This window comes from Triticum aestivum, chromosome 7B (genome assembly GCF_018294505.1).
Source record: "Triticum aestivum cultivar Chinese Spring chromosome 7B, IWGSC CS RefSeq v2.1, whole genome shotgun sequence".
Taxonomy (NCBI): domain Eukaryota; kingdom Viridiplantae; phylum Streptophyta; class Magnoliopsida; order Poales; family Poaceae; genus Triticum; species Triticum aestivum.
This window is the reverse complement of record NC_057813.1, coordinates 719,387,566-719,410,113: the sequence shown is the minus strand read 5'-3', so window position 1 is coordinate 719,410,113 and position 22,548 is coordinate 719,387,566. Positions and strand designations below refer to the sequence as shown.

The 22,548-nt window shown below is 47.7% G+C and overlaps 2 protein-coding genes across 2 annotated transcripts; both read left to right on the top strand.

Annotated features, from left to right (window-relative positions):
• The first annotated feature begins 13,256 nt into the window (after nucleotides 1–13,256).
• Nucleotides 13,257–18,659, top strand: LOC123160040 (endoplasmin homolog). The gene is made up of 15 exons (XM_044577866.1): nucleotides 13,257–13,480; nucleotides 14,200–14,320; nucleotides 14,408–14,561; nucleotides 14,652–14,732; nucleotides 14,825–14,936; nucleotides 15,109–15,235; nucleotides 15,361–15,499; nucleotides 15,728–15,842; nucleotides 15,933–16,114; nucleotides 16,222–16,437; nucleotides 16,525–16,690; nucleotides 16,771–16,909; nucleotides 17,002–17,152; nucleotides 17,614–18,018; nucleotides 18,129–18,659. The coding sequence occupies exons 1-15, from the start codon at nucleotides 13,414–13,416 to the stop codon at nucleotides 18,369–18,371; spliced, it is 2,418 nt and encodes an 805-aa protein (XP_044433801.1). The 5' UTR covers nucleotides 13,257–13,413; the 3' UTR covers nucleotides 18,372–18,659.
• Nucleotides 18,660–18,808: 149 nt separating this feature from the next.
• On the top strand, nucleotides 18,809–21,925 carry LOC123158612 (uncharacterized). Its single transcript, XM_044576531.1, has 5 exons — nucleotides 18,809–18,856; nucleotides 18,939–19,208; nucleotides 20,088–21,002; nucleotides 21,099–21,263; nucleotides 21,371–21,925. The coding sequence occupies exons 1-5, from the start codon at nucleotides 18,809–18,811 to the stop codon at nucleotides 21,704–21,706; spliced, it is 1,734 nt and encodes a 577-aa protein (XP_044432466.1). The 3' UTR covers nucleotides 21,707–21,925.
• The last annotated feature ends 623 nt before the right edge of the window (nucleotides 21,926–22,548 follow it).

Genomic DNA, 22,548 nt, shown 5'->3' with positions numbered 1-22,548 from the left:
GCAAATTATTACTTCATTTTTAAAAATTCACGTCAACTTTGGTTATTATGGTATATACAGAAATAATTTGGTATATACCGAAACCGAACCGTATTTTAATTTTATACCATATTTACTGAAGTATTAATAATGTACAAACCATAAAACCATATAAATCGAACCATGCAAACCGAACGCACATAGTTAGATGTAGGGCTACAACATCCAGTTTCCATACATGTATTGAACCGAGGAGAAAGGCTTCGTCAAGCTTATTTCTTTGGAGAAATAGAACCCCGAGCAGTTATAAATGTTCATAAAAAATACAAAGCATCTAAACATAATAAAAGTTACATTAACCTTTAGCATATATACTAATTAAAGGCCTATTTTGGCATATAATGGCTCAAGTACATTACTTTGTGATTTATCTGCCCATATTAATACGATTTGTGTAAATAAATGTTTGTCAAATTTTGTCCAACACCTTATATTTTGGTAAGTAAATTAAAGTAGAATTGGTTCTAAAAGTAAGAAAATCTAAGGTGATTGATTATCGTACGAGTAAGCTTGGACGAAGGGTTCGTGGGAAGAAAAGTGAAACATGAAACCTTAGGGCATCTCCAACACCGACCCGCAAATTTCCTCCCGCATCCGTCCGCGGACACGAGGGATAGGTCCGGGGACACTGACGCGGGAGCCGGCCATCCAATGCTGCTCACATACATTTAAACATTCTTTCAACAAATCAGATGAATTCAATGTGAACGCATCGGCTTCTCATATAAACAAGACGAGATTCATGCAAACACAGCAGATATCATATAAACCCGACGAAATTCATTATATTTCGGGCATACTTCACCTAAAAGTGAAACTTGTCCGACTCTCGAGTTATAATTTCCTAATCTCAATGATGTCGGCGCCCATTTCCCACCGGACTGCCATGAGCCCCGAGAATTGAAGCTCTGGCACTTGCCTTCGCTTTCTCCAGTTCCGCCTCGGCGCTCTTCAGCTCTGCCTCCTTAGCCTCCGCCACCGCAGCTTGAGCGGCTAATCGGCCGGCGATTATCAGCCCACCAAGCTTGGCTTCGGGCGGAAGGGAAGAGCGGTGGACTTCCTGGTACCCGAGCAGCAGCGACCTACCATGCACTACTCTTCCTTGCTACCGGAGGCGCCACTGGACATGTCGGCTTCATGGCCGTGGCGGCGGGGAGCAGCCTTGGCGGAGCCGGCGATGACCTTCTCCTCGTCGCTCTTGCCCCCACACCTCGTCCTCCAACTCGTCAAACTCCTTGTAGGCGGCCTCAAGTTCCGCCTGACGCTGGAAGTACCGCCAGTAGGCGAGGCGGGTCTCGGGGGCAGAACGGTAGGACTCGAGCAGCATCGCCTGCTCCACCATGTTCGCGTCCTGCCGGCATCGAGCTGCTCCTCCGTCTGCCGGTGCTCCTCGAGGAGCTGGAGGTTGTAGGCCGCGTCGGCAAGCGCCTCCCGAAAACTGATTCTCCCGCTCATTCCGCACCATGTCCATGTAATGGGCATGGGCCTCGCTGATAGTCATGTTGTAATTCACCGAAGAGGGTGGAGCCGGCGAGGAGGGTGGCGCTGGCTCATCCTCGGTCATGTCCGCCATTGGGACGTCGTTGGCCTCCTGTTGTCTGCCGACTGGTAGCAATGGCGGCCATCTCCTTCTCCTGCTCAGACGATAGTCCGTCCCAGAGAGCTTTGGAGCGTGAGGAGGCCATGGTGGGAATGATGCAAAGGGAGAAAGGGACCGGAGGAGGATGACTATCGACTATGGACGGGGCTGGAGTTTATATAGCGGGGCGAATGGCAGTGGTGGGCGGCAGACGGATGGACGAGTGGTCGTGGTGACGTTTAAACGTAGAGCAGACACGTGCACCGGGAAGTAGTGCAAGCGGCGCTCTCTCGGCCGGCGCGCCGCTTCAATTCCGGCGCCAGTGAGAGGTCGCGTCCGCTTTGGCTGGGCATGAATGCTGCACTGACACTGTGGAGCAGCGCTGACCGTTTCGGGTGGGAAGTGCATGCTAGCGAGTGAGGAGGGTTTTGGCTGGGCCAGGGTTGTCAGACGCGGGCGTGGCTGCTGTCCGGACGCCTGCAAAGCCCCCCTCCCCCACATTTATCTCCGTTTTGTGGGAGAAAGTGTGTCTGGACTGCCCTGCGAACCGACGCAAGACTGCGTTGGATGGCAAACCGCGTCCGGACCGCGCGATCCAGACGGTTGCAAGTGGTTTGAAGGTTAGCCTTGGAGATGCCCTTACATTCTTTGTAAGTAGTATAGATTTTTAACTACTAGTGGAGATAGTGCATACTCCCTCCGTTCCGTTCGTTGAAGAGTGTACATTTGACTTTAAATTATGTTCACAAAAAGAGTGTACTTCTATATTTCCAATGCACTTTCAAGTAAAAATTGTTTCTCTCTCATCACATGGTAATCAAGACTAATAACATTCTACACATGGTCTCTTTAATTTCTACATGCACTTAGCTCATTGGGGGTTGGGTAATTAAAGAGAAGAGATATGGTGGCTTGCACCTTTTTAATGCATTTTTTTACTCTATTCCATAGTTTCTTCTAAAATTTCTATATGTATACTTTTCACTGGATGGAGGGAGTAACAAAGATAGTGTTCCAATTATACGTTGATTCTGCTATAGTTTTGGTTTTGGTTTCTCTTCATATGAAAAGGCCAAAGACCACATATTAAGTAGTACAAATAGTTAAAAAAAGTAGTACAAATAGTCAAAAAAAATGCTTACAGTAGTAGAAAACATGGCTTTGGTCACAGCTCAATATACACATTAGTCCTGGTTGCATTACGAACCGGGACTAATATGAGCATTAGTCCCGGTTCGAGCGGCTAAAAGGATTAGTCCCGGTTCAAATGAGACCTTTAGTCCCGGTTTGAGACACGAACCGGGACTAAAGGGTGTGATGCCCTTTAGTCCCGGTTCGTATCTCAAACCGGGACTAAAGATTAGACCTTTAGTCCCGGTTCGTGTCTCAAACCGGGACTAAAGGGGTTCGTGTCTCAAACTCTACCCCCCCCCCCCCAGTGTATCACCATTTGAGTTTTGAAAAAAACAAAAGAAAATGATTAAAACTTCAAAAAATAAAATCCTTCGAGATGTAGTTACATTACTACATCTACTAGTTAGGAAATTTTAAAAAAAACTTAAATTTGGACATGTTTTGAAAAAAACTATTATGAAAAGGTAAAACGGCTATAACTTTTGCATACGATGTCGGAAAAAAGTATAATATATCCGATTTTGACAGCTGTAGGCTGTTTTGCAAGTTTTTAGAATCCTAAAATTCTAAAAGGAAAAAAAAGTTAGGCTCAAATTTCAGTTTTTTTGAATTTTGGTTAAATCTGGTCAAACTATGGTCAAACTAGTTATTCAATAAGTATTACTATTACTAAATAATTATTCAAGAATATTAGTGTTACTAAATAATTATTTTAGTTTTTTTTGAATTTTGGTCAAACTATGGTCGAACTACTTATTCAAGAAATATTAGTGTTACTAAATAATTATTGTTTTTTAGAAGAATAGTTTCAAACTCAAACAGTGAAACGTGTGACTTCATGCTCAAGCTAAACCCCTGAGGGTTAATAGGATTGACATCTTACTATTGTCAGGAAAACAACAAGTGCAGACTTGGAAACTAGGGGGAATAGAACTCGGAAATTAGGCGTGCTCAGGCTGGAGTAGTGATAGGATGGGTGACCGGCCGGGAAGTTAGATGATTTGGAATGATAAGGGTGATTAGAGAATAGAGATTATAGATTAAATTGAGCAATGATGAGGAATGATTAGAGATTAAATTGTAAAATAATTCAGAAATTGAAAAATCAAGAAAAATTCAAAAAAAACCCGTAAAATTTCATTTAGTCCCGGTTGGTGTTACCAACCGGGACTAAAGTTGGAGCTCCAGAGGCCACGTGGAGGGCCTTTAGTCCGGATTCGTAACAGAACCGGGACTAAGAGGGGGGGGGGGGCTTTAGTCCCGGTTCCAGAACTGGGACTAAAGGCCCTCTGGAACCGGGACTAAAGGCCCGTTTTCTACTAGTGTTAAAAAAATCAACGAAACGTTCAAATTCTTGAGGGAGCCAAAGTTTTTCTTCATGATGCTATTCACCGGCGCTTGTGTGCTAGTTCCTCTTTTTACATTAATATATGCACATATTAACAAATGGCAATAGTTAGTTCTATGAATCAAAGATTCCTTTTCGCACTAGTCATTCTGGTTAATTACATGAACGCACAAAATAGCACGATCCAGTTGTTTGCATTTATTCCTTTTCATTGGAAACTAAACCTTTGTCTGCGTATCAGAAGCTGATTTGATCGAGTGAGCAAAACCATGGGTTCGTCAAGCTCCACCTGCAAACGCCACCCGGCCCATCCGGAACACAAGCTGACGCTGGAGACCCCCGAGAGGAGGAAGTTCACGTGTGATGGCTGCCATAAGAAGGGCGGGGGCGAGAGGTACAGGTGCCAGAGTTGCAACTTCAACCTGCACAAGCAGTGCGCCTTGCGCGAAGGGACCAAGATTGTGCACCCGTCGCTCAAGAACATCACGATAAAGCTCCGGTTCCAAGTCCCCAGATCCGAGGGCGCCAGGCTTGTATGTGACGCCTGCCGTGGCACCGTGCGGGGGTTCCACTACCACAGCAGCAAGCTCTGCCTCCACCCATGCTGCGTGTATCCACCGGAGGAGAATGATGGTGGCGCCGAGGGCCAACTCAGGCAGATATGCCAGACCATTGCGCCTGCCGTATTGTCTCTCATCCTCACTGCGGCTACTGGAGATCCGTCGCCGATAATTGGTTTGTTCCCTTGCTTTGGAGGCTCTGGGTAGCTGCTTGCTCATTGTGCATACCTATGTACTAGAAGTAAACACGCGCTTTCATGTGCCGTTTTGTCTTTATTATTATGATTGTGTATGGAGCTCTCTCTATTGTGAGATTCAATATGGCCCACTATATATTCCAATAAATTTAGGCAAACGTTTACTGTCTGACGGACCGGCCAACTCTTTGCGCCGGTCGAACGCGCACTCACCACGTCGTGCCCACCTATGTGGAGCCACGTCCCTGTACGTGGGGCCCTTGCACCGCCGCGTCGGTCTTATCCAGCCAGGAACGATCTCCTTTTCTACACCAATTCCTCAATGCACACCATCCCACCCGTTCCTCTGCTCACCAACGCCATGGTTGCCCCTCTCCTCCTCCTCTCACCAATGCGGCTGCCCCTCTCCTCCTCCTCTCTTGCGGCCGGCAGTAGCATGCCCGTCGTTCCCTGCCGCAATTTTTCCCGCTTGGGATCCCTGTCTGCTGGCGCCGCCGCCGACAGGATGTTGGAATCGGCGGTGGCGGATGCGACAACCGCTGGTCGCCGGAGCTGCAACGACCTCGACCGGCGACACGGTGGTGGCACCACCCATGCTGAAGAAGATGCACGGGCACCGTGGTGCTACATTAGGCACCAGCAGATGCTGGAACGGCGGCACCAATTTGTTGGAACTGACCATGTAGGGTGCTGGGACGAGCGGTGGCAGTTTGCTACACGCGACCATGGTTGATTCTGGAACCGGCCACGGCAATGCTGGAACCGGCATCTGTGGATGCTACAACCGGCCATCGAATTGCCGGCACCGTCTGCGACGGGATGCTGGAACGGGCGATGGCGGATCCTACAACCATTGGTCACCGAAGCTACAACCGGTGCCGCACGATCCTACGTATGTGACGCCGCGGTGTTATATCCACGCTGGTGATTTTGTTGGAACCATCAGGCATTTTTATTTTTTGCTTCAACCAGCCATTGTTTTTTTTTTTGAATTGGAACACCTTGCATTCCAAGAAATCACCATGGACCAGCCATATCGGCGGTCACCGCATCGGTTACAACTTTTGGGAGGTTTACCGACCACACATGGAAGCCCGCATTGTCGTCCCGCCTACCAATAGCCGCAAGTTCATGGGCAGGAACATTACACAAGCGAGGGCAGAAAGTGACATTCCACTCAATAAAACAAAGTTGGAGGAGGTATTTGATCTCATGAAAGAGGGTGCCCAGGGTGGAACGATCCAGTGTAGTTGTCGTGACAGCCTGCTGGATCCCGGTACAGTCAGTTTCAAAAACAACCCGCCCATTCCATGGTCTTCTGCTAGCTTCATTGCATTCATCAGGGCACACGCCTCGGCATGTAGGGCTTCGCACATGTGTGTTAGTTTACCTGCCGCCGCGAAGATCACCTCTCCCGTATGATCACGAGCGATGCAGCCCCAGCCAGCGTGTCGGGACTCCGGGTCGAAAGACCCATCAATATTAATCTTGACAACATCCGTGGCCGGGCAAGTCCATCTGGGCTTTGGTTTTGCGTTGCTGCTTCCTTTCTCCCCAAAAAACAGACGCCATTCCGCAATGTGTTTTGCTAGCGTGAGACCAAACTCCTGGATCGAGGCTCTCTGAGTGTTGTGGTTCACCTTGTTTCGCTCCGTCCACCACATCCATAGAAGACAGATCGTATGTAGCTTCTCATCCTCGGGCAGGGAAACATTGAGGCTAAGGAGTTGGTGCGGTGACTGGCATGATAGTAGCTTCTGCCTAGTCTGCTCCAGCCCGCACGCCCTCCACATCTTCTTCACCTCCTTACAACGAAGAAAAAGGTGTCCTCCATCTTCATGTAATCTGTGGCATACTACACAGTTCGTCACCAGCTGTAACCAGCCATTGTTTTTGCTGGAACCATCAGCTATTTTTGCTGTAACATGCCATTTCCATGGATGTGAGTATGGAAACATTTTTCTTCGTCGGGATAGACACGCAATTTTTGATACAATCGACGAGCAGGTTTGCTTCAACCAGCATCTTTTTTTGCTGGAGTCGTGTTTTCCAGAGATGTTAGCATTTTTCTTCTTCTTTGCTGGTATCGGTGAGTCAATTTTTTATGCAGCCGGCGAGAATTTTTGCTTCAAACATCATCTTGTTTTGCTGGAACCAGCAATTCCAAATCTGCGGCAACGGAAGGTTTTTTACAGCCGTGATGGGTCACCGCTACAGCTGCAACAGCCACGGCAGCGAGACACACTGCAAGGTCACCGGGGTTGCTGGAATGGCGGTCCCGGGGGTAGGGGTGGGGGTGGGGGTGGGGAGGAGGTTTGATGCAAGCCGGCGAGCAGTGGCGACCCAGCCAGCGACGCGACCATGGCGACCGCGAGCTGGAAGCGCAGTGCTGCGGCTGGCGAGGAGCGACCTCGTGGTGTGGACCGATCCATAGATTTGGTCAACGGCCGTGAGATTCAGGAGGTACAAGAAGGGCGCAGGGTGAGCTGGGCGAATCGTTTTTTCAGGTGAAATCTGATAGCCGTGCAGCTCTGATCGTACGGCTGGGATGCGAACGGCCCAAAGTTTGGGCCGGCGCGCCGCCGCCTATCACCCTCCCATAAATTTATTATCCCTTCGATCCAAAAAGAGTGTTGCGGCCGGTATCTTTGCAGAAAAGCCCTTGAGTTTCTCCCAATGAACCCACACCCTCGCCACTCTCTCTATCTACTCCGTCTCGGCTCCAGCGCGCCGCTCCCTCTCTGCTCCGACTCACCGCGGCCGCAGCGCTACGCTCATATCCTGCGCCTCCACCTTCCCTCGCCTCACCGTGCTCCTCGGTTCGGCAAGCGTGGCTTCTGAAAAGGCCATCAGGACGGAGTGGATATTGGGCTCACAGGTTCAGCTGCTTCGACGAGAGTGAGGAGCTCGATTGGAACATGAGTTCTGACTTGTAGAAGAGTGTGCTTATCTGGCATATGGCCACAAGCACCTTCCTCAATAACCATGTTGTCAAATCGAAGCTGGTCGACAAGGACATGGCTGAAGCAATCAATGCTCTCTATCTCATATTCTCATTACATGATGTACCTTCTCGTTGAGCACCCTGACATTCTTTTTTAGAGAAAAGGCATGTGCCTGACTTTATAAATAAAGCCATAAGGCAAAGTAGCAACACACAATAGCATCCAAACACACAAACAGCATGACCCCAAACATGGACCAGCCGAAGGAAAGTCAGAAGGATACATGGCTCCCTAGCCAGTACACGGCACGCAGGCTGGAATAGTTCACAACCCAAGAGAAACTAGCCAAGCAAGGCGCATAAACAGCTAAGCATCCTGCTCCTGTCTGCAGAGAGAAGACGCCGAGGCCCGAACTTTAGAGATCAACAAATTCAACGCTTCCTGGTCCTCCGCCTTAGTCAATGATTTCCACTGCTGTAAGAGAGCACATGATTTAAATAAGCAATCAGCCAGTTTAGCGGGAAACACATGCTCAATGGTAAACTTGTTCCTAGTCGTCCAAATGGACCAGCAAATCCCTCCCAGGCCAACCCAAAAGACTCCTCTGGTTACGCCCGTCAAAGTGCTGGCAAGAGCCCGGAGCTCATAAGAGGAAGCAGGGTCCCATGTCACCTGGAGCCACTCTCTAACACAACTCCAAATCAGCTTAGCCAGGACAGGACACAATGGAAGAAGATATGAGTTGTATCCTCCATGTCGCCACACAAGGCACATAACTCTGATCCCGGTCCATTCCTTTTATGAATTTGGTATGCCGCTGGCAGCCGACCTAAAAGCTTGCCATAAGAAAATCTTAACTTTGGGAGGAATCCTAGCCTTCCAGACCTGAGAGAATCTGCTAGTAGGGGAGCCACCAATAAGCTTAGAATATAACGGTTTAACCTTGAAGTGGACGGACGCCGAATGTGGCCAGATCACCGAATCCATATTCTCCGAGAGCATGGGGAAAAAGGTAGCAAGACGTTGCCAATCTTCAAAGTCTTCAGGTGAAAGAGATCGGTGAAAGGCCAGATTCCAACCATTAGCACCACAATGGAGATACCCAGGGTAGGACAGTACAAAAACAGGGAGGGGAAGTTCACATAGAGCGGTGAGTCTCCACACCACCAATCAAGCCAAAACCTAATGGAGGAGCCATCTCCCACTACGAACTTAACGTGGGACTGGAAAAGGGGTTTCACTTTCACCAGGGCCTTCCAAAATTGAGAGCCACCACGCGATATGGCAAACAACGTGCTAGAAAGGGGGAAATACTTGGCCTTGAGAATGGAGAACCATAAAGACTGGCTCCCAACAGTCATAATCTTCTACCACCACTTGATCATGAGACATTGATTCATGATGGCAGTGTTAATAATACCCAACCCTCCAAGGTTTTTGGGTCGACACATCAACTTCCATTTGACAAAATGATATTTGCGACGATTATCAGCAGAGTTCCAATAAAAAGCTCCTCGGTGCTTATCAAATCCCGCATGAGTACCACCAGAAAGTAAATAGAAGCCCATGATGAACATGGGAAGGGAGGACAGGCAGACATTAATCAACGCAACTTGTCCCGTATTGGTATTATAACAGCCACGCCAGGGCAGGGCCCTATTACCAACCTTGGTTACAACCGAGGCGAATTCCTTCGCATGAAGCAAGTCAGGGGAGATGGGGAGGCCCAACTATTTAAAGGGGAAAGATTCACGCTTACAGTTAAGAAGATGGGCCACCCACAAGGCTTCAGTGTCATCCACACCGGTGACAATGACCTCACTCTTTGAAAAGTTAATTTTAAGGCCCGACATGGCTTCAAAGCAAAGGAGGATAAACTTGAGATTAGCGAGGCAAGAGTCATTTAGATCAACCATAATAATGGTGTCATCCGCATATTGCAAGTGAGTAACCCCTTCAGGAATAAGATGAGAGATGACCGGGGATATATGACCGTGGTTAGCAGCTCTGGATAAGATACAGGATAGGGCGTCCGCTACAAAATTGAACAAGACGGGGGAAGCGGGGTCACCCTGCCGCAGTCTCCTGCCATCGGCAAAAAACTTACTGACCTGGCCATTCACAGAGATCACAGTGTGGCCCCCCGAGACCATCTGCATGATCTTGTGCACAAACGACCCATCAAATCCTTTAGCCAGAAGGACCTTTCTCAAGAAAGGCCAACTGACCAAGTCATAGGCCTTCTCAAAATCAAGCTTCAGGATCATAGCTTTAGAGTTACGAATTTTGAGGTCATGAACGATTTCATGGAGATAAAGGATCCCATCCAGGATGAAACAACCTCTAATAAAAGCAGATTGAAACGGGTTAATGGTACGGTGAGCAATGGGAGAGAGGTGAGTAGCAGACCCCTTAGCAGGGAACTTAGCGAAGTTGTTAATGAGAGCAATAGGTCTAAATTGAAAGATCAAGTCCGCTCCTTTGACTTTAGGTATGAGGGTGATGACAGCATAATTAAGTCGAGAGATGTCCACCGTACCCAGACAAAAGCCTTGGATGATCTGACAGACGAGCAGACACAACTGCGGCCGTATGTAGTCCGCATCGTAATCTCTACAAATACTTATATTTAGGAACGGAGGGAGTAGCGGGCATGGTTTCTATAATGGTAATCTGTGGTCAGGACGGAATGATCGACTCTTTTTCTCAAAAACAGAAAGGAAAAAGGAAACTGCACCCATGTTGAAGATGTAAACCGGCCGTACAAAGTGTCACTAATTATCTGTAACAATAATAATCAGGTTGTGCCAAAACTTTGGGCTGCTTGTTGGTTCTTGCATGATCTCATCCGGATTCAATCATCTGTTGGATGTTTCGTTACATCGAGTATTCAATATATATGTGCCATAAACACACTGCATCCTCTGAAACTAGTAGTAGCTCTCTGCGAAAATCCATAGGCGTGGACGAGCTCTCCTGGTCACGGTATCATGGAGCGTCGGCTCGTTTCGGGATACGAGACATAGGCAGTATTCCAGGGCATGTATGTGGCTACATTTAATGCGTATAGCGGACGAAAGAAAACGACGTTGTATGGTGCGCGTGGACGGACGTTAGATTGAAGAGGGCTGGGTCGGCCTACCAGCTCCATTTAACTCAGCCCATCGCCCTCACGGCGACTCAATCTTCTCCAATTGATCCCCAAATCCAAGAAACTCTAAGCGCACACTCCATCTCAATGAACCCCAAATCGAAGCTAGGCACCCTCATGATGGCAAACACGAACCAAGGTGTTGATCCGGTCATCCTGCCAATCGTGGCTTGTCCGGATCGCGGAAGGAACGTAGTCACCTATGTAGCCCGTCGCGGGCAGAACGCCGGCGAGTGTTTCTATATGATGCAACACATAGCATCAATCTATTGGCAGCAGGTAAAGATTGAAAGTGACTTCTCTTTAACTTTTCCCACAGCTGAAGCAAATAAACTTGAACATGCCAATATGTACTGACCACAACTGATTTTAGTGTGACTGAAAATTCTGCATGAACAATTGTGTCACATATGTTTGAAACCTCTGAATATGTCTGAAACTTCTGAATATAGCTAGGCATACAAAAATCTGATTGTCAATCCGGGCTTATGGGGATCTTCTAATGACTTGCTAGACCGGACGTATATTATGTATGAAGACCAATAGATTTGAATACTGTTCGCCAAACCTGTTGCTTTTTTCCTGAACATAGATCAAAAACCTTGATCCTTGTAAGGTGTTGATTCTACAAAATCTGTATGTCTGGCCACACATGAATCAAAGTTGTTTCTTGTGCTGTGGTTGGGGTGAGGTGGGGAACGTCTAGAATGAGTTTTCTGAATTTTGCAGTAAGGGGGTAGTCCAGTGAGATCAAATTTTGAAGATTTTCTCTGAATTTTGTTTTCTCAGAGGCACACATGCATGTCTGAAGAACTAAGCACAACTGTATTAGTCGCCGGTGCTTTATGCAAACAAAAGCAAAAAACTTTTTTCCCTGGGACATACAGGCATGCATGTTTGATGAGCTAACTAGAATGTTTTTAGCTTCCAGTTCACGCCACCTCTCACTGATATGGTTAAGGCTAAATCCCGTCAAATACCACTCGCACAAAGCTGAAAATAGCAACGGTCGATTTTTTCTGTTTGTTGTTACATATATAAATGTGCACAGATTCTTTTGTCTTCTTTTTTCATGAATTGTATTTGTAATGTTTTTGTATCTTTTATGGGCAATGCGGACGGCTAAAGCGTGCGGAGAATGTCAAGAGAGGGCGGGGTCGACCGAATTTGACATGGGAGGAGTCCGTTAAGAGAGACCTGAAGGATTGGAGTATCGACAAAGAGCTAGCTATGGACAGGGGTGCGTGGAAGCTTGCTATCTATGTGCCAGAGCCATGAGTTGGTTGCGAGATCTTATGGGTTTCACCTCTAGCCTACCCCAACTTGTTTGGGACTAAAGACTTTGTTGTTGTTGTTGTTGTTGTTGTTGTATCTTTTATGAAATTTTCCCCCTGAATTCTTCCACTTTTTCGAATGCCGAACTCTGAATTTCCAGCGTTTTTTTATGTATCTCACATGAAGGATTTTTTGTTTTGTTTTGTAGCCCCGCTGCTTTATTTTTGTGATCACCGCCATACTTCCGGATGAGTTCTACCAGTTAGTACAAACGATGGATTCCAATTCAGGCATTTAGCAGGGAAGACATGGCTAATATTTATCTTGGTCAGTGTCTTTGTTTTCACCAACGAAACATATGACTTGTGTACCATCAATGCGCGTCAGATCAGACGGCTCCGTCACCGTATACTACTGTTGGGCGTTGCGCATCCGTTCTACTCTCTATGGTCGCATTCATTACACGTACAAACGCGTCACTGTCCCATTGGCACGCATAGCGGGAGCGGGCGAGCTCGTCCGCTCTATCGCCATTCTCTAGCTCTCTGTCAGTATCACTGGACGTGTTTTTTTTTATTTGAGGATCGTATCACTGGAGGAGTTGTGCTTCTCGTTGGGCTGAGCCGGTGCTAATGGCCCAGCCAGCCCGAAAGCCCAGTAACTTTAACTCTGACGTCCATCCCACGGCGACGAGTCAACACCCAGTTGACTGACCAGGCCAGCCCAAACGCACCCATCACGGCCCTTGGCCCACCACGAGTCCACCCCGCGAACGAATGATATCCACTCCACTGAGCCGCGGCGAACTTTCTAGCGCATCGCGTGTCGTCGACGTCGACGACCCGTCCCGCACCAATCCCGCCCCGCCACGTGTCCGCCCCCTTCAACACCCACACGAGACCCCCGCCCGTCCGATCCTCCAGCTCGCCCCGACGGACGGCCGGGGCACGCGCTCCACGTCGAGCTCCCCCGCGCCAACCACTGACGGCCCGCCGCGTGGCCGGAGCCACATCGCGGCCGTCCGCCCGTCCGCGTGGCGCCATCCCGCCCGCGCGGACCGGGCGTGCGGGGTCTCCTCCTCGCCCGTTTAAATGGGTCGCGCATCTCGCCGGCCCCGAAGCCAAGACGAAGGCGACGACGAGCTCACCCAGTTTTGGTTGCAGAGTGAAGCGGCGGCCGGCGACGATGCGCAAGTGGGCGCTCTCCTGCGCGCTCCTCCTCGTCCTCCTCCTCACCACGCTCCCCGATCCAGGCAAGCCCCCCTCCCCCTCCCTCGCCGCCGCCGCTATAGCTCTCTTCCCTCCTGTTTTTTTCGGGTGATTTGTGCCGCTGGCCGGCGAATTTAGGTGGTAGCTCGTGATCTGTTGGGTTCGAGGCAGCGCGCGTAGATTTGGCCGCAGGAGGTGGCTTATCAGTTCTGCAGCCCGCGTGGCCGCTTGATTTTCGCGGCGGCGCTCCCATCTGATGCTTGAATCCCGCTTAATTCCCAGTAGGAAGTCCAGATGGAATTTGTTCCGGTTGTTTGATCCGTTCGTGTAGAGGCTAGTGCCACCGGGCGCCATCTATGGTGGTAAATTTTAGTCCAGTTTCCGCTGTAGATCTCGCATCTGAATTACTGGCTCTGTCCCGATGCGGGCTCGCGGCCACCCCGATCTGGTGTGGTGGCAGGGCCGCAGGGGTTTGTTCCGTGTTCGGCATTACTGGCTTACTTCGTTCTTAGATCCGTCGTGTGTTATTAAATTTTCAGCCAAATTATGCTGCTAATTAAGTCGTGGGGTTTAAATAGGGTTTAGTCCAGTAACTCGCTAGATTTGTGCACCAATCTAGCGTTTACTTAGCGGAAACCTAGTGCTGCTTGCTACTGATCTAGTTCTCTACCACACTCTTAGTGAATTCAAACACCTGTACCTATCTGCTGTACATCAGTACTCCATATTCGAGTTGTTTGCCTGATCCTCGATGTGCCTGCAGCTAAGAAGCTCCAAGTCAATGCCGAGGAGAGCAGCGACGAGGTGGGCGACTTTCCCAAGGTAGAGGAGAAGCTTGGGGCCGTCCCCCATGGCTTGTCCACCGACTCCGAGGTTGTCCAGAGGTGCGCACTAATGCCTGACCAACGCTGATGGTTCCAATTTCATGCCGTTGACATTCTGTGCTGATATCATGACTTTGATGTGCGAAGGGAGTCCGAGTCGATCTCGAGGAAGACCCTCAGGAACTCGGCCGAGAAGTTTGAGTTCCAGGCCGAGGTCTCCAGGCTCATGGACATCATCATCAACTCACTCTACAGCAACAAGGACATCTTCCTGAGGGAGCTCATTTCCAATGCATCTGATGTATGTATTATTGCATTTGATTCTGACCCCCTGTATTTAGATTGCATTGTGGATGATGGGAACTAAAGGGTGGTGCCTTTATGTTTGTAGGCTTTGGATAAGATTAGGTTCCTTACCCTCACTGATAAGGAGGCTTTGGGCGAGGGTGACACTGCTAAGCTTGAAATCCAGGTATGGTGAACTGCAGAGCTGATAGCCTTTCCTGATTGCCACGTCATTCCTTTTTGAATTGGTTGGTAAGGCATTTCGTTGTCCACATGCAGATTAAGTTGGATAAGGAGAACAAGATTCTCTCTATTCGGGATAGGGGTGTTGGTATGACCAAGGAAGATCTGATTAAGAACCTTGGAACCATTGCCAAGTCTGGAACTTCAGGTACTGTTGTTTTCTACCGATTGCTCTGCTCTAAAATATTTGAAACTTCAAGTGCAAATTCAGCATTATTTATTTATTTGTTGGTGTGGAATATTGCACCAAATACCGTCCAACATATATGTAACTTTGAAATGTGCCCGTAAATAACATTAATTGCTTGCACCTTTTGCAGCTTTCGTGGAAAAGATGCAGACTGGAGGTGACCTCAATCTCATTGGGCAGTTTGGTGTTGGTTTCTACTCAGTATACTTGGTTGCTGACTATGTTGAGGTGGTCAGCAAGCACAATGATGACAAACAGTAAGACACTGACCAATGCCCATGCCTTTGGCACAGTGCCGCTGCCTTGTCCTTTTGGTTCATTCCTTGCCTTTCTCTATGCCATTTTCTTGTTGCTGTTGTGACATTGTATTCCTCTCTGATAGGTATGTGTGGGAGTCCAAAGCTGATGGATCATTCGCTATTTCTGAGGATACATGGAATGAACCCCTGGGCCGTGGAACTGAGATCAAACTGCATCTCCGTGATGAGGCTAAGGAGTACTTGGAAGAAGGCAAGCTGAAGGTATCACCATATTATCATGTCTTCTTGTTGTTAGTGCAGTTTACTTTTGTTAAATTCTTGCTGTATTTCTACTTAGACCCAGTGGACCTGAATTATACCTGAAGGTAGCCATCCATAGGTCTTTCTGTCCAATAGTTGTATTTGAAACATTATATGACAAAACAAATTTGCCACTTTGAAGCATTTTTTATGTTAATAGTTTGTTTAATACAGTTGCTGTTTTTGCAGGACTTGGTGAAGAAGTACTCTGAGTTCATCAACTTCCCCATTTACTTGTGGGCAACCAAGGAGGTCGATGTCGAAGTGCCAGCTGATGAGGAATCAAGTGAAGAAGAGGAATCAAGTAAGTTTTACGCGCAATGTTATCCATTCTTTCTAGATCATATTGTCTTGTGTGCGTGCAGTCACTAACGCATTATCCATTATTGTTTAGCCACAGAGACAACAGAGGAAGAAGAGACAGAAGATGATGAAGAGAAGAAGCCAAAGACAAAGACTGTGAAGGAGACGACTACTGAATGGGAGCTTCTGAATGATATGAAGGCCGTGTGGCTTCGTAACCCCAAGGAGGTTACTGAAGAAGAGTATGCAAAGTTTTACCACTCACTAGCCAAGGTACATACCGTGGTTATGATTGTAATTTATAGGAGAAAATGCCAAGCTTTGTGACGTGACATGTAGAAGAAAATAAGGAACGCCTTCTAACTTGTCTTTTTCTGTAGGACTTTGGTGATGACAAGCCTATGACTTGGAGCCACTTCAGTGCTGAGGGAGATGTTGAGTTCAAAGCTTTGCTCTTTGTTCCCCCGAAGGCTCCACATGATCTGTACGAGAGCTACTACAATGCTAACAAGTCAAACCTCAAGTTGTATGTTAGAAGGGTTTTCATCTCTGATGAATTCGATGATCTTCTTCCGAAGTACCTCAGCTTTTTGATGGTACTGCATATTGGTTTCTACAGATTTTTTTCTTTGTGATGCTCGACTTGCACAGATTAACTTATCACTTGCTATTTCTCTCTCCAGGGTATTGTTGACTCAGACACCTTGCCCCTCAATGTATCCCGAGAAATGCTTCAACAACATAGCAGTCTGAAGACCATCAAGAAGAAACTGATCCGCAAGGCTCTTGACATGATTAGGAAACTTGCTGAGGAGGATCCTGATGAGTACAGCAACAAAGAAAAGACAGGTAACTAGGGTTTCTGGTAAGTTTAAGTCACTTGCTATAATTGATGACGATAGTCCTTATAGATTGTGTCCTGTAAGCAGATGATGAGAAGAGTGCAATGGAGGAGAAGAAGGGCCAGTATGCCAAGTTCTGGAACGAGTTTGGCAAATCAGTCAAGCTTGGAATCATTGAAGATGCAACAAACAGGAACCGTCTTGCGAAGCTTCTGAGATTTGAGAGGTTTGTCCTGCATTCTGTATTCCAGTATTATTCATGCTGTAGTTCTATACTCTGTGGCACAGAATTGATCTGCTTTTCTTTGTCTGTTTCAGTTCCAAGTCAGATGGCAAACTTGTCTCCCTTGATGAGTATATTTCAAGGATGAAGTCAGGGCAGAAGGACATCTTCTACCTTACAGGAAGCAGCAAGGAGCAGCTAGAGAAATCTCCATTCCTCGAGCAGCTAACCAAGAAAAACTACGAGGTATGTTACTGTGATGTCCCCTTTTCATTCCAGTCAGGTTTAGTAGTACCTATGCAACTGTGTTACCACTGCACTTGCTATTTGTCCCGCTTACTCACATATGCACTTTTGAAAGAAATCAAATTCACATGATGATTTCATCTATCCAGTGTATTCAGAAACCAGTTTTTACTGAAGATCACAACACATATTATGTTGCCATACAGCACTTTAGGAGATTTAGGACGCAAATTCTGAGTTGAACGCACAGATTGAATTTCAGTATCTAGTTACCAGTAATGTCAATTCCAATTCTGCCAGAGAGTAACTTAACACCTGTTAAGTCCTGGATAAACTTCCACACCCCTGTTGGAGTGTCAGGAGCAGGATACTTTGTGCTAGGCTTGGCATTTGCAGCAGGTTTAAATGGTAATCTGTATGAAGCTTGTGAAGTAACATAGCAACCCCATTTCTTCTTGCAGGTTATCTACTTCACCGACCCTGTGGACGAGTACCTGATGCAATACCTCATGGACTACGAGGACAAGAAGTTCCAGAACGTGTCCAAGGAGGGCCTGAAGCTGGGCAAGGACTCGAAGCTCAAGGACCTCAAGGAGTCGTTCAAGGAGCTGACTGACTGGTGGAAGAAGGCCCTGGACACGGAGGGCATCGACTCGGTGAAGATCAGCAACCGGCTGCACAACACCCCCTGTGTGGTGGTCACCTCCAAGTACGGGTGGAGCTCCAACATGGAGAAGATCATGCAGGCGCAGACCCTGTCGGACGCGAGCAAGCAGGCCTACATGCGCGGCAAGAGGGTCCTGGAGATCAACCCCAGGCACCCCATCATCAAGGAGCTCCGCGACAAGGTCGCCCAGGACAGCGATGTAAGTAGTACAGTCTTCCCTGTATACCGCAATTTTTGCTCTCTGAATGCCGCAGGCGGCGACGGTGCCTGATGATTTGCTAACTTGATGATGTCTGTGTGTGTTTGCAGGGCGAGGGCCTGAAGCAGACGGCGAGGCTGGTGTACCAGACGGCGCTGATGGAGAGCGGGTTCAACCTGCCTGACCCCAAGGACTTCGCCTCCAGCATCTACCGGTCGGTGCAAAAGAGCCTGGACCTGAGCCCGGACGCGGCCGTGGAGGAGGAAGAGGAGGTGGAGGAGCCCGAGGTGGAGGAGGAGTCGGGCAAGGCGGAGGAGCCGGAGCATGAGCAGTACGACAAGGACGAGCTGTAGGCCGCCGTCTTGTATTCTCATCGCCTGCTTAGCTCTCACTAGAGGTGTGTTGGACTGGAAATGTGATGGTTTCGAGGGACGTCCATTTTTACCGCGCGAAAACGCTTAATCATCATCATGATACGGGGTTTTTGTCCGTGTAATGTACTACTGTACCTAGTCTTTTCATCAATGATACCCTAGCTAGCTCAAATTAGCATGCCTGGTTTCATCATTTAGAATTAAAAGTCCCTTTTGTATACTTGCTGTTTTGGTGTTAGTTGCAGAAATGAATAATGGGGTTATGAAGGGGTTGGAGTTTCCACGTGGTGAGCGTGGCTAGCTGCCACTCCCGGAGAAAATTGATATGTTTGCGGACGGAGTGATTATATCTTGAAAAAGGCGCAAGTATGATTTGCAGTTTGTGCTGCCGAAATCGATTTTTGACTGGATCTGAAATGGATTATGTGATGAGGTGGGGGAAAGGAGGAAGGGAAAAAAAGAAGGTACTCGTTCCAACGCCCTTTAGATTGCTGGGAGCCTGGGACTTGGCACTTGGCCACTGAGCGTTCCGTTGGCACCAAAAAGGAAAGCAGACCGAGCTCCACCGATCTTGCAGAAGCAGCAGCAATAGCCGCTCCTCCTCCTCCTCAGCAGGTAAGCAGCACCCCCATTCTTCATCCTCCACCCTCTCCTCTCCCCTGGGTGCTCCTGACCCTTTGGTTTCCCCGCTCCCCTCCTTCCCTGCAGCTGCAGCCCACGGCGGAAGGGTCGTCGGCGAGCAAGGTGAGCAGCCTGGAGCACTGCCACCACGGCGCCGGCGACGAGCCGTCCTTCCGGATGGAGGACCTTCCCGCGGTAACTCCCCTCCCGCCGCCTCCTCCTTCTTCACTTAAGACGTAGCCTGTGGTGTGGTGTTCTCCATGGATCTGCACCTCCGGGGCGAAGAAAATTTGTGTTCTGCTGCCTGCAGGGGCCTTCGATTGTTGTCCACTTCAAGTTCTTTTGTTGAAAGTGAGGCTTTGTGTGTAGGGTTTTCTTGCTGAAGCTGCTTAGTAGGCGAAACAGGGCACCGGAGTTGTTAGAGAAAGGAAAATTGGTGAATCACTTCTGCTGAATGTAGTCCTGTTTCACCTTTCCTTGCATTCCGAAACAGTGAACGGCGCAAGAACTAGCATGTGCATGACTGATAAGTAGTACTAGTAGAAAAGAGCAACAGAACCCAACTGAACACTATCTGACTCACAGTTACTTGGCTACAGGACAGTGCGCACATACAGATGATCACTAGTTCCAGGGGAACCGGGAAACATGGTTTCCATGCCATCCGTCAAAATAGTTTTCCTCGTAACTACCGAAATCGAAAACCTATATCTTGTTTGTAGTTTTGCGTTCCTTCTAAATTTGAAGGGGAAATTAGTTCTCTGTCTTTAGAGCAGAATGGACTGAAAACTGTCCATTCTCTCTAGGAGCCAGACAGGCTGACACAACTATCCTATAACATTCCTACAGACATTGCCTCTACACAGCTGTAACAGCATCCGGGAGTACGTGCAAGATTGTTACAAATAGAATAGTAAAACACCCAATAGAAACTCTCCAAAAAGATGCGATTTGCGACTGGTCAGATTTCTCACTTTCCAATGTATACACTTTCAGCATTGTGCAATTTGATTTTCAGTAAACTTGTGCCTATTCGGCTCGTCACCAGTTTAACAGTCCAGGCCCTTGTCGCAGGAGATTCTACCTGTTATAATCTCACTGCTCCCACTTAAAGAGGCTGTGAGGACCAGCATTGTTTCAACAAGTTGGAAAATGCTCTGGACATTCCACTGTAATCTGTGTTTTTATGGTCCCAATGAACTGGATGATGACCCTTCTGTGCCCCCTTTGGAATCTGATGAGGAGGCCGCCGTTGATGAATATGTCAAAACATCACAGGCTAAGTTGAAAATGAAACAAGATAAGTTCATTGAGGCTGTGAATTGTGTTATTCAACGGCATAGCAGGGTGGGAATCAACAAGTTCAGCATCAGGTGTGGCCTGCACAAGGAGGAATTTTATCATCTTGACAGGTGGATTGGCTTTGCCGCTTCATCAAAGGCGAAGATTGTAGATTTTGACCTGAAGAAAATTGATTCGCCATCCAGAGAAGTTCACCAGTTCCCTCTTGAGGCCTTAGTTGTTCAAGGCAGCTCTTGTGTGCAGTCCTTGTATCTCGCTGATGTTTCTATAAAGCCACACCCAGGCATATTTGGCTTCACACTACTCAGAAGGCTTGTTCTGGAATTTGTTGAGATATTCAGAGACTTTTCAGGATTTTTAGCAAACTGTTCAGCACTCGAGGACCTAGAGCTGATTGAGTGCTCCGGTGTAACCAATTTAAGCATACCGCACCAACTTGATAAACTTCAACATTTGCTAATTGACAGAATGGATGTCGAGACGGTTGAGTCTCATGCTGCCGATCTTGCTCATCTTAAGTACAAAGGAAAAGAGATCCCTATAGTACTTCATGGTCGCTCAAAGCTAGAGATGGCTACAATAATGTTTGAAGGCAGCAATGGATTGGCCCGTGCATTCACTGCAGTTCCAATCATTTTGAGAGTGAAGGTGCTAAATGTGCAAGCTCAAATATCTGCTTATGAACAGGTTACCTGGTCTATATTTACATATTCTTGTTTTCTTACCTTGTAGTTTTAGAAACTGGATTTTAATGTCATCTTATTTGTCCTTGTCATGACTCAGTTGCAGAAGCTGGCACCAAGACCGTGTGGCATGTTTATGCATTTGAGACACATGACTTGTGGGTTAACTGTCTTGTCTCTTAAGAAACCAAATTCCGATAATGGAGTTCTTCAACTGGTCCACTGTCTGAATGTTGCACCCCTACTGCAGACGTTGCACTTGGATGTGAGTGCCATGTTATTAACTGGTATTGGTAGATAAACAGATGGTTTCCACGAAAGACATGTGCCCGGACGGTTTCTGACCGACTAACTGCTAACTTTCAAATGCAGATGATATATTCATACTTCAAGGCTTCAGCGCCTGCTGAGGTGGCGGAGGAGGAAGGCCCCCACATGCATCACCATGGTCATCTTAAGACTGTCCACATCAGCGGGTTCCGGTGCTACAAGGCTCAGGCCGAACTGGCATGTTGTATCCTGGAAAATGCTCGTGTTCTTGACCACATGGAATTACAACCAAGGGTCGCGGCCGCAATATGCAGTTATGCTGATCTGAAGAATTTCGCTGTTGAAAGAAGATTTTTACCCGGGGTTCGCGAGTGGGCACAGCTTGCTTCGGAACGCTTTGGTAAGGCAATCACTGTCTTAGACGCCCCTTCAGAGTGAGTAAGGCTATTTCTGTGTACCATCAAACTATCAGCGGCGTTGAAAATTTCTACCAAGGGTTCGCAAGTGGGCACGACTCACCTCGGAGCACTTTGGTAAGGCGATCACCGTCTTAGACGGCCCTTCAGAGTGAGTAAGCCTATGTCATTTGCCCTTCTGTGTACTACAAAACGATCTTGTCATGTCTTTTCAAAGTTAATGTTGGCTGGCGTTGTTTTCTATGTGTTCTTCAGGCTGTTTATCTGTTTGGATGAATGCTGTTATTCTGTCAGCTGTAACTTTCCCAGTATGCGCTCTATAAAGCAGGACCATATGATCTTTTCTCTTAAAGAAAGCTTGAACGACAACTCTGCGTTCATTTACATTTGCCGACTCTTGTGAAAGAAGTAGAACTATTTCCGGGTTAAAAATGAAATGTGTCTTCAAAGTCTGCGCCAAATCATCTTGAGTCAAAAGTCTGCGCCAAGTCTGCATTCATTTACATGTACACAGAATTTGCTGCATGTCGTTTTACTTGGCTGGCACTCATTTGCTCGCCCAAGCACACCATGGTGCCTGACCTCAAGTGAACATGGTTTTTTAGCGTGTTTCAGGGGTGAAGAAGGCCTGTTTTCACTGTAGCGGTCACGCGGGCATGAATTTACGGGTTTTTGTGGGCGGAATGCCACCCAACCCAAGTGAACAAAATTTTGCCAAAAGTTGGATATGGCCTATTCACCGCACCAACATTACCAGGAAGATGGTCAGGAGGAGGGTTGTGGATGCACATCACCAACAGAGGAAGATAGAAAGTGTTTGGTCGACGAACGGTAATGAAAAAGTAAACACGTGATCCAACAAAT